The sequence below is a fragment of the Eurytemora carolleeae genome, unplaced genomic scaffold, assembly GCF_000591075.1.
Source record: "Eurytemora carolleeae unplaced genomic scaffold, Eaff_2.0 scaffold414, whole genome shotgun sequence".
In the NCBI taxonomy this organism is placed as follows: Eukaryota; Metazoa; Arthropoda; class Copepoda; order Calanoida; family Temoridae; genus Eurytemora; species Eurytemora carolleeae.
Genome location: NW_019396502.1, coordinates 94,814 through 105,990, shown reverse-complemented (window position 1 = coordinate 105,990; position 11,177 = coordinate 94,814). Strand labels below are relative to the sequence as shown.

At 33.8% G+C, this 11,177-nt stretch overlaps 2 protein-coding genes across 2 annotated transcripts in view; one reads left to right on the top strand and one right to left on the bottom strand.

Moving 5' to 3' along the window:
* Positions 1 to 610: 610 nt before the first annotated feature.
* On the bottom strand, positions 611 to 1,609 carry LOC111704472 (troponin T, cardiac muscle-like). The gene is made up of 2 exons (XM_023476713.1): positions 1,605 to 1,609; positions 611 to 1,133 (listed from the first exon to the last, which is right to left on the bottom strand). Exons 1-2 carry the CDS (start codon positions 1,607 to 1,609, stop codon positions 611 to 613), a joined length of 528 nt encoding a protein of 175 aa, XP_023332481.1.
* A 1,663-nt stretch (positions 1,610 to 3,272) lies between these two features.
* LOC111704471 (uncharacterized) overlaps positions 3,273 to 11,177 on the top strand; it is a 29,719-nt gene continuing 21,814 nt past the window's right edge. Inside the window, exons 1-8 of the mRNA XM_023476711.1 lie at positions 3,273 to 3,347; positions 5,433 to 5,500; positions 5,757 to 5,873; positions 7,574 to 7,717; positions 9,075 to 9,220; positions 10,113 to 10,307; positions 10,393 to 10,459; positions 10,501 to 10,622. Coding sequence (XP_023332479.1) covers positions 3,275 to 3,347; positions 5,433 to 5,500; positions 5,757 to 5,873; positions 7,574 to 7,717; positions 9,075 to 9,220; positions 10,113 to 10,307; positions 10,393 to 10,459; positions 10,501 to 10,622 — 932 coding nt within the window. The 5' untranslated portion in view covers positions 3,273 to 3,274. The remainder of the gene's footprint in view (positions 3,348 to 5,432; positions 5,501 to 5,756; positions 5,874 to 7,573; positions 7,718 to 9,074; positions 9,221 to 10,112; positions 10,308 to 10,392; positions 10,460 to 10,500; positions 10,623 to 11,177) is intronic.

Below are 11,177 nucleotides of genomic sequence, written 5' to 3'. Positions count from 1 at the left end.
ACCAATAGTGGTTTATAGTAAAGCACTATTCTTTAATACAGGAATATCTGGCAAAAAGTATTTAAACTTTGAATGTTAAAGAAAGGGTGAAAATGTGGAAAGTTTTTCTATAATGTTTAGTACTTCTAAATTTTATTTTGCTTTATGTAGTGTGCACAGCATAATGTCCTAATTTCAAGTCATAGTACAGTACTTCCTTAGTTTTAGGCAAATATTCAAAAATTCGAGTCCAGTCTTTTTTTATTTCTAATTTAGATTTCTAGTTTGGATTTCTAGTTTAGATTTTTAGTTTAGATTTCTGGTTTAGATTTCTAGTTTAGATTTCTAGCTTAGATTTCTAGTTTAGATTTCTAGTTTAGATTTCTAGTTTAGATTTCTAGTTTAGATTGCTCATTAATTATTATTGTCAGTCAAGCAATCTAAAGTTGTCCCAGGGGAACTCTAGAGATGGAGTTTACATGGGGGAGAGGATTACTGTTTTCTAATCTCATTTATTCCTGTTCACCAGACTCTTTGTTCCTTATTTCCTGTTCTCTAGACTCTTTGTTCCTTGTCTCCTGATCACTAGACTACTTGTTCCTTCTTTCCTGTTCACTAGACTCTTTGTGCCTTATTTCCAGTTCACTAGACTCTTTGTTCTATATTTCCTGTTCACTAGACTCGTTTTTCCTTGTCTCCTGTTTATTAGACTCTTTTTTCTTATTTCCTGTTCACTAGACTCTTTGTTCCTTGTCTCCTGTTCACTAGACTCCTTGTTCCTTATCTCCTGTTTACTACACTCATTGTTTAATATCTCCTGTTCACTGGACTTCTTGTTCCTTATCTCCTGTTTATTTGACTCCTTGTTTCTTATTTCCTGTTTACAAGACTCTTTGTTCCTTGTCTCCGGTTCACTAGACTCCTTGTTCCTTATCTCCTGTTCACTGGACTCCTTGTTCCTTATCTCCTGTTCACTATACTCCTTTCTTCTTATCTCATGTTCAATAGACTCCTTGTTCCTTATCTCCTGCTCTCTACAGTCCTTGTTCCAATTTTCCTGTTCACTGGACTCCTTGTTCCTTATCTCCTGTTCACTATACTCCTTGTTTCTTATCTCCTGTTCAATAGAGTCCTTGTTGCTTATCTCCTGTTCACTACAGTCCTTTTTTCAATTCTACTGTTCAATGGACTCCTTGTTACTTATCTCCTGTTCACTACAGTCCTTGTTCCAATTCTCCTGTTCACTAAACTTCTTTACTGTAATCCTTGTCCCTTTAACCCTGTTTCAAGTCTCTTTTTTATCTTTATGGCTTTTCAAAAATCCTTATTTTTTGCTTTCTGGATTATTATTTTCTGTGTGTTGTCCTCTAATTCTAGTAAGTATTTTTAATTACTTATTTGAATATAATTTTTACCAATTTTTGGGATTCATTCCTCCAAATAAAAAGATTTCCTGTTTTCTACCTCCTGATTCCCACCTCCTGTTTCCTACCTCCTTTTTCTACCTCCTTTTTCCTACCTCCTGTTTCCTAACTCCTATTTCCTGCCTCTTGTTTTTTTATCTCATGTTTCTTACTTCATGCTTCCTACCTCTTGTTTCCTACCTCCTGTAACCTGTCTCTTACCTCATCATTCCTATCTCCTGTTTCCTACCTCCTGTTTGCTGAAGAATAAACAGAGGCAGTTTACAAGTTCCCAGATTTCTAACTATATGTATATTCAAAGTGCACAATGCATAATGCATAATGCACTCTACAGGGTTACCCATAAAGGAATAGATTTTAGAGACGACTGTACTAATTCTTTTTAGAAATATTTCTTAAATTTATGGTTCACTTTACCGGTACACTGTAAAGTACATTCATTCATTTTTACAGTGCTCTATCATAATAAGCGTTCATGCGATTATTTTTTATACAATTGAATTATTTCAACCTTTAGATCTTAGTACTTACAATTTCCAAGTTTGCGTAAAAGTGTCATTTTTTGTGGTTCCCCCTGTACGGTCCATATTCTAGATTCTAGATTCAGAATCAGTAAACCGGAATACTTACTTATTCACCAGCGTCAAAACCGAAGGAGAATAATAAAAGATTTCAAATATTTCAGAGTCTAAAACTAAAGAATGCGCGAATTTTAAGTTCGAGGTTAAAAGTTCTGTAAAATAATGAGTAGATACTTAAATATTAAACTTTCTTAATTTAAAATGTGAATTTTCCGGGAAAAATCTGAACCAATCAGAGAAAAGGATTTACGGAGAATTATTACGTAACTATCGGTAATCAGCTGTTTTTTAAATTTTAAATTATTTACGTGACGGAAAACAAAACATATTTCCAGTTACAACCGTATTTTGGGTTTATGTGTAAACATTAATTAATCTAAAGCGTGAAATTTATTAAATCAAGGTTTTTATTTTTGAATATATCGTAATTATAGTTGAATGCCGCTTACTCAGCTGAATGATGATAGACAAACAGGGATTGCGGGATTTCACGATTTTAACCCTGTGCTTAAATTTTATCTCGTTGATTTCGGCGAGTTAAATATTTAATCACAGGGTTAAATATTTAACATAACGGTTAAAGTTCAGGTTTAAATTAAGTCAGAAGTGGCATTTAACCATGAACTTAAAATTTAAGTCAAAACTTTTCGTTCTTTAGATTTAGACTCAGAGTCCGAATTTAATTAAGTCGCGTTTTAAATCCCCCAAAACCCGTTTTCAATTGAGCGCTGGCTTAAATCATGAAACACTGAATTGAATGCGATTTTAAGTGGAACCAACCATATTTGAGCCGCGGCTTAAATTTAAGCCTCGGCTCAAATTATCTAAATTCGTTAAGCCCCGTTAGCGGTAGAACCTCATAAAAACTATAGTTTTCACTCTCAAAGCACCACCCCTCTCTCGGCACAAGCCCCTGGTAAAATAGGGATTGTATTCAATTTATTTTTATTTTTAAACGTCTAATATTTCTAATAAACCCAAAATAAACAGCTGATGCAATAATTTGAAGAAACAGGAGAAAAAGATTATTCTAAGAATAGTTTTTTTTAGACTTGAAGAAAGAAAGCCTTAAATTGACTTGACTTGATTTAGCTTAGAACGGATGCTTTATACAATTACGAAACATTAAAACCAAAATATTTTAAAAGACTGTTTGCAAAATGACTTGAATACGTAATTTCCTTATAATTAAAGGAAAACCAATATTTCAAACAATGCATCATATCCACTATAAATTGAAAGATTTAAATAATAAACATTTTCAATTCGAAAAAAAAATTTCAGAATTAAATGAAATTTTCTACCATAGCCATGGTTCCTGAAATAATGATCACGGATGAGAATGCTCCACTATTTGACCTGGGTGAGAACTTTTAAAAATGATTTTAAAGATAACCTTAAAGATGATAAGGTTTTCATGAACTTTGACCGAGCTACTTATCTGTTTTTAAGGATCAAAGAAAATTCTAAAAAATCTGAGCTGAGCTGAAAACTTTAGAATCAGATACCCTTAATCCCGATAGCTTAATCTGAACATCCAATGTGGACACTTTTAATTTCCTTCTTAATCCGCTCTTTTTCTATCTCTAGATGTTTTCGACCAATGAGAGTTCACTCATTAAAAGGCGCGCAAAATTTCAAATTTTCCGGCTTCTCTGATTGGGTGTTTGCATTGTTTCTCAAACTCCACTCGATGGTTGAGTTATATATACTTTTGATGATACAAACTTAACGACGATTTAAAAAATATTTAGTTTTTTTCTTTTTTTCCAGCTCTTTTATCTAAATATTTAGCAAAAAGAAATAAATGCAATCTTATGAGCATAATATTGGGAATAAATATGTCAGATTATGTAGTCCCCTGAAAGCCAAAAACCGATGTAAAAACGTAATAAAGCAATGTGCAGATCAGGGGCGTATTCAGGAATTTGTCCATGGGGGGGGGCTAAAATTTTTTTCTCTTCCCAGGAGGGTGGGGCTCAGCGCCCGTTGGGGCCTGAAAACCCCCTGAAATCAATAGATTTCGTTGGTCCAGGGGAGAGCCTTAGCCCCCATAGCCCCCCCTGAATACGCCTCTGGTGCAGATCTTTACTGTTCCATCGTCTGTAACAGTTTTTTTATTCATAACAACCCGTTTTACACTATGAATGTTAACATTTTGAATTAGAATTCAAAAAGCTAATTTTTGAAAATAATTTACTTTTGAAACAATAGTTTTGTTTTTAATATATTATTTCAACTGTCAGGTTCAGGATTAAATACTGCGTATATCAAAGATTAAAAGAATACAGTACACAGTATCAGCGATCTAAAGGTTGCATACGTTTTCACGCAAAAGTCAAATGAGAATTTTGCTAATTACTTCTAAAACAATCTTAAATAAACTGTCAAATTGAGCCCAAGGCGTTGCGACACTTTAAAGTTGACACATTCTTGAAAATCTAAGTAACTTTTCATGACAGTCCGGATCTATGTGAAGTGTGTATTTAGCTGTTTTTTTCGGAGCAAACTATATGAAGAAATAAAATGTTTTTTAATTAATATGTGAAAGTTATGAAAGATTTGAGGTTTAAGAAGTTTTTAATTAAAAGTCGAATTATAAAGTTTATAGTTTACAAATTAATCAAAGGTTTGAGAAGAAAGGGTTGGTAGAATACTTCAAAATAGTTTTTATTTCTGTTTAGACTTGTTAAACAGCAAAGTAAACGGGAAACTGATATTTGTTGCAAAAAATGTGCTGGGTCGATTATACACAGTGTAGTCTTACTGGACAGTACCGACTGAATGCATATACACTCTTAGCAGTACATGTCCTACCAGCTCGGATCATGCAACTTTTAGACTGGAGTGGTGACCAGTATTTATAGTTCTGTTAGTTTTAGACTGGTTGATCATTACTGCAAAGAAGTCAATATAATACCTGCAGAGAGGTTTATCATTATAACTAATAAATCTCTAGTTTAGACTGGTTGAATAGTACAGCAGAGCAGATAAATCTATACTTCAATTATAATTAGACTGGTTGAATAGTACAGCAGAACAGATAAATCTATACTTCAATTATAATTAGACTGGTTGAATAGTACAGCAGAACAGATACATCTATAATTCAATTACAATTTACAATTAGACTGGTTGAATAGTACAGCAGAACAGATAAATCTATAGTTCAAATATAATTAGACTGGTTGAATAGTACAGCAGAGCAAATAAATCTATAGTTCAATTATGATTAGACTGGTTGAATAGTACAGCAGAGCAAATAAATCTATAGTTCAATTATAATTAGACTGGTTGAATAGTACAGCAGAACAGATAAATCTATAGTTCAATTATAATTAGACTGGTTGAATAGTACAGCAGAACAGATAAATCTATAGTTCAATTATAATTAGACTGGTTGAATAGTACAGCAGAACAGATAAATCTATAGTTCAATTATAATTAGACTGGTTGAATAGTACAGCAGAACAGATAAATTTGGCGGACGGCAAAATAGACAAATTCTTAACAGAGGTATTTATTCTATTATTCTGTGTCTTAACTGTACTGACACGATTAATGCTATTTTGTACTCCACTGAAATACTGAAAAAAATATTGTTTTATCTTGAAATTTTCAAAATCAATATAAAAATATTTTTAAGTGTCAAAAATTAAAAACAATGCAATCATATTTTTTAAAAGCCCTTCATCAATCCCCCAAAATACAATGCTATTCCAAATAAAGCAAAATTTCAAAAACTATTTTTATTTTCCAAAATTATTTTTAGATAAACAAAACGTTAGCGCATAGGATGCGTGGTGAATTTACAAATAAATATCGTCAGCAAGCTGTTTTTGAACTCCTTGGACAGGATTATACAAAGGTTCATTTCCCACACCATGAGGTTAGATATTTTGACCAACATTACTGACCTACGATTTTCCCAACAGGGGGGAGGTAAAGTTAAATAACGTCCTTACTCCCTTGGGACAGCTTTGTAAAATAACCAGCCACTTTAGGGAGTTTTAAATCACGCATTTTAATCTTAAAAGACGATAAAATTGTGTAAGACCAATTCTGCTTAAAAAAACATCCCTCGCTGCGCTCTGGATGTTTTGTATGCAAAATTGGTCTTAGGAACCGTTTATGAAGTAAAATTCCCTTAACTTCCTTGTACAGAAGTTGTAAATAATTATTCATACACGAGATACTTTATATTGTACACGTAATTTCAAGCGACTTCTAATATATATATATATATATATACTAGCTTGGGAACCCAGCTCTTCCCAGGTTACTCATATTTAATATGCTACACTTTTTGTCTGATGCAAGTCATTAAATCAGAAGAAAACCAAAGTTCAAAATTTTCTATTTTAAGATAGAAAAACTAGGATATTCATTATTTTTGCTTAAACGAAGATGGCGATTTGGAAGCGCTTGTTCACTTTTTAAATAGTGGGTTACTTGAAATATAGTCGACAGGCTCTTTTAGTTCAATATTCTCGATATGTTTGCAAACCTCACCAACTTTCTTTTTCTGGACAAAATTTCGTATCCACACAAAGATGTTAACGACATTATGTATTTCAATTCAACAGGATTTTTTACAGTACGTAAATATGAATATTGAATATCTAAACTACTCTGATATTTTAGAAATTTTTATTCCTTTGCGGTTTTCCTTTGCTTAGTAATGAATAAAGTTCTATTTCAAGATAGATAGTCTTTCATCATTCTTAAACATTCATATCTTCCTTTAGTTCTTAATATTGTATGCATCCGTTTTATCTCATTATATTCTTCCCAATCTTCTTCTGTCAAAATCAATTCAAGATATTCTCTCATCCTACCAGTTATATTGTATATATATTAAATAAAGGTTTTATTCTCCGTAGTGCACTTTTCTTTGCACCAGGTTTCTCACATCCCTCGTGCTTTAATGCAGCCCAGGCCTTCAGCCTAGATCTGGCAACAAATATTTTGACAGGGATGGGGGGGGNTTGTTTAGTTTGCCCCTGAACTGATTTGTTTAGTTTGCCCCTGAACTGATTTGTTTAGTTTGCCCCTGAACTGATTTGTTTAGTTTGCCCCTGAACTGATTTGTTTAGTTTGCCCCTGAACTGATTTGTTTAGTTTGCCCCTGAACTGATTTGTTTAGTTTGCCCCTGAACTGATTTGTTTAGTTTGCCCCTGAACTGATTTGTTTAGTTTGTCCCTGAACCGATTTGTTTAGTTTGCCCCTGAACTGATTTGTTTAGCTTGCCCCTGAACCGATTTGTTTAGTTTGCCCCTGAACTGTTTGTTTAGTTTGCCCCGGAGCTGATTGGTTTAGTTTGCCCACGAGCTGATTAGTTTAATTTGCTTTTGAACTAATTTGTTCAGTTTGCCCCTAAACTGATTTGTGTAGTTTGCCCCTCAGCTGTACTGATTTAATTATTTCACCCATGAACTGATTTGTTTAGTTCACTCTTGAACTGTACTGCTTAGATTGCCCCTGAGGTGATTTGTTTAGTTTGCCCATAAACGATTTGTTTAGTTTGCCCATAAACTGATTTGTTTAGTTTCCCCTAAACTGATTTGCGCCTGAAATGATTTGTTTAGTTTGCCCCTGAGCTTATTCGTCCTCCTCAGTTTCCTCCAAATAAACGTGAAGAGTTGATGGCGGAGATGCGAACTCTTCTAGATGAACAGATTACAGAGAGTTTACAGGAGCTAGGATATCCAACAGATATATCCACCTACCAGGTACAAGAGCTGGGATATTCAACAGAAATATCCACCTAACAGGTGCAGGATCTAGGATATTCACCTCTCAGGTACAGGAGCTAGGATATCAAATAGACATAAACAGATATATTCACCTACCGGTTTAGGAGCTAAAATATCCACCCACAAAGAAGCTAGGATATCCAACAGATATATCCGCTTTACCAGGAACAGGAACCAGAATATCCAACAGATATATCCACCTACTAAGTACAGGAGCTAGGATATTCACCTTCCAGGCACAGGAGCTAGAATATCCAACAGATATATCCACTTACCAGGTATAGGAGCTAAGATATCCACCTTCCAGGTACAGAAGCTAGAATATCCAACAGGTATATCCACCTACCAGGTACAGGAGAAGGATATCCACCTTCCAGGTACAGGAGCTAGAATATCCAACAGAAATATCCACCTACCAGGTATAGAAACTAGGATATCCAACAGATATATCCGCTTTACCAGTAACAGGAGCTAGAATATCTGACAAATATATACACCTAACAGGTACAGGAGCTAGGAGCTCCACCTTCCAGGTACAGAAGGAGCTAGATGAATAGAGAACGTATGATGATTATTTCTCAATCGAATCTGAAGATCTATTTTTTACATTAATCTATTTACTTAGAACCTGGCAGATGATTCGAATCGACACACTCTCAATAATTGGAATGGATTACTAATTGGAAACGTCAGATGCTGCATTTAATTATACTTTGATATTCAGAGGGCTTGGAGAACAGGTTTTCTCGAAGTCTAGAACTTTTGGATGACCGGAACTAACTTAAACTGTTTTTACAAGTAGTTTACCGTTTTCTTATTGGCGCTTGTATTGAACCATTCATATAAAAAATAAGTCGTCTTTACACTCCTGTTTTTTTAATGAATAATCTAGCTCTGCCATATAACTTGGTTTAGGATGAAACAAACTTTTATTGATTTTATAAGGAGTTTACCGGTTTTTCACTGGCCAAACCTTATTAAACCTTTGAAGAATTAGTTAAAGTCATTTATCAGATTTTAAAAAATTCCGTTTATTGAAAAGTTTCATGTTCATCTCAGATTAATCATTATAAAGTTAAAGATTAAAGTAATATACAGCTTTTAGAAGAAGTGCAGCATGCCTAGCGTAGAATGCAATGGTTGAAAATATAAACCTTCCAATGTCCGAATTTGATGAATTTAAGCCACGTCTCAAATCCCCCAAAAAGCGGTTTTAATTGACCGCCGGCTTAAATCTTGAAAAATTTAATATAAATAAACAAACCATATTTAAGCCGCGGCTCAAATTCTTTAAATTCGGCCACAGGTCGTCTTTAAAGTCTCGTTCTTTTAGGATGATACCCGTTACTTTCAGTCCTCTCTAGGCTACTTTCAGTCCTCTCTAGGCTACTTTCAGTCCTCTCTAGGCTACTTTCAGTCCTCTCTAGGATACTTTCAGTCCTCTCTAGGATACTTTCAGTCCTCTCTAGGCTACTTTCAGTCCTCTCTAGGCTACTTTCAGTCCTCTCTAGGATACTTTCAGTCCTCTCTAGGCTACTTTTTTATGCTGGAATTTTCACTTGATATACCTTGGTTTATGCTAATTTATCACTCATTTTATAAGAAAATAAGCTCTTTTTAGTCAGTTATGTTAAAGAATTTAATATTAAAGCTTTACTAGAATTTTTCGAATTTTTTTTGGTTGACTAATCTGCTTAAACTTGATTCTTAGAACCATAAGGTTATGAGAAGCTTAAGCAGGGGCGGATTATAATGTTTTATCCCCCTCCTGGAAGTTTTTACAGGGCTTTTGGTAATTTTTATGATAAAATCAAGTTGGAAGGGGGAAGGTGAGTTACCAAGATTTGGATTTGAATGAAAAATTTAATTTTGAGATATAATGTGAATATCGCAGGCCAAAAATCTTTGAATCTATTCTTGAAAATTAAAATTATAAATGGCTAGAAGGCGCCTTCTCTCTCTTCTTGCACTCCTAATTCTCAAGGGGTGGCTAAAGGCTACTTTTAGGCCAATAATTAAGGCAACCAATGCAAAAGGCATTCTGAAATTTGATTAAGCTACATTTGTGAAAAGTGGACTTCTACAAGGCTACCTGGCAACCATGGTTACATTAACAATATCAACATTTAGTCTTAGAAATGTATTCATTTTTTAAAAAATTATTCTAAATTACATTGTATTACAAAAACATGTAATAACTAAGGTACGATACTGTGACGGAAAATCTGTTGTTAAGGCCACTAACACCGATATTAATTTAAAAATAAAATAATTTTTTACCTTAAATACTCTTATAAAATGTAATAATTGAAGTAATGAAAACTAACTCTTAAATATATATGAATATAAAAATTCAAAACCATCTATTTAGACTTCAGGAGTTCGACAGAGATGGTGATGATATGTATGATACTCCTGATAAATCATCTATTCAAGGTTCAAGAGATGGTGATGATATGTATGATACTCCTGATAAACCATCTATTCAGGGTTCAGGAGATGGGGATGATATGTCTGATACTCCTGATAAATCATCTATTCAGGGTTCAGGAGATGGTGATGATATGTATGATACTCCAGATTAACCATCTATTCAGGCTTCAGGAGATGGTGATGATATGTATGATACTCCTAATAAACCATCTATTCAGGCTTCAGGAGATGGTGATGATATGTATGATACTCCAGATTAACCATCTATTCAGGCTTCAGGAGATGGTGATGATATGTATGATACTCCTAATAAACCATCTATTCAGGCTTCAGGAGATGGTGATGATATGTATGATACTCCTGATAAACCGACTAAGCTGAAGTTTAGACAAAGTGATGTGATTGGAGAAGCTCTGTGTGCTGTTATAATACGGGATACTACTGCAAGGTATCAAATATCAAGTATTTTGGGTCTGCAATGATTAAGGGTTGCTAAGCTTTTTTTATGTCTTCCTAAACACTTCATCTGTAGATGAAACTTGTAAATGGACTAAATGAGTTAAACTAGTACTTTCAATTGCCAAAATCTTTGAGAGTTAGAAGACATTGAATCCATCAAAACTTTGTTGGGTTGACTTCGAATCGGCCCATTTATAAGTTTAAAAAACAAATAACTCTCAGGTCAGATGTAAGTTGATCTAGCTTTTATTAAAATCATGAATATTAAAGTCCATATTTTTATAGCGTAAAGAAACTGAACACTTGCCTCAAACTCAATTTTTCCAATCCCTTTATCTTTGCACTTTGATGTTGAAAACCTTTAATATTTCTTAGTTTTCAATACCAAAGAATCTACGAAGTCAAATGGTTCTGGTCATAAACTCAGATTTTTACATCCATACGTCTTTGCAACCCTGTGCTGTAAAACTTAGATTTTTTAAACTGCAAATTCTATTAGACTTTAGTCTGAAGGAACTGAGTTTTGTGGAAAACTCAAATTTTC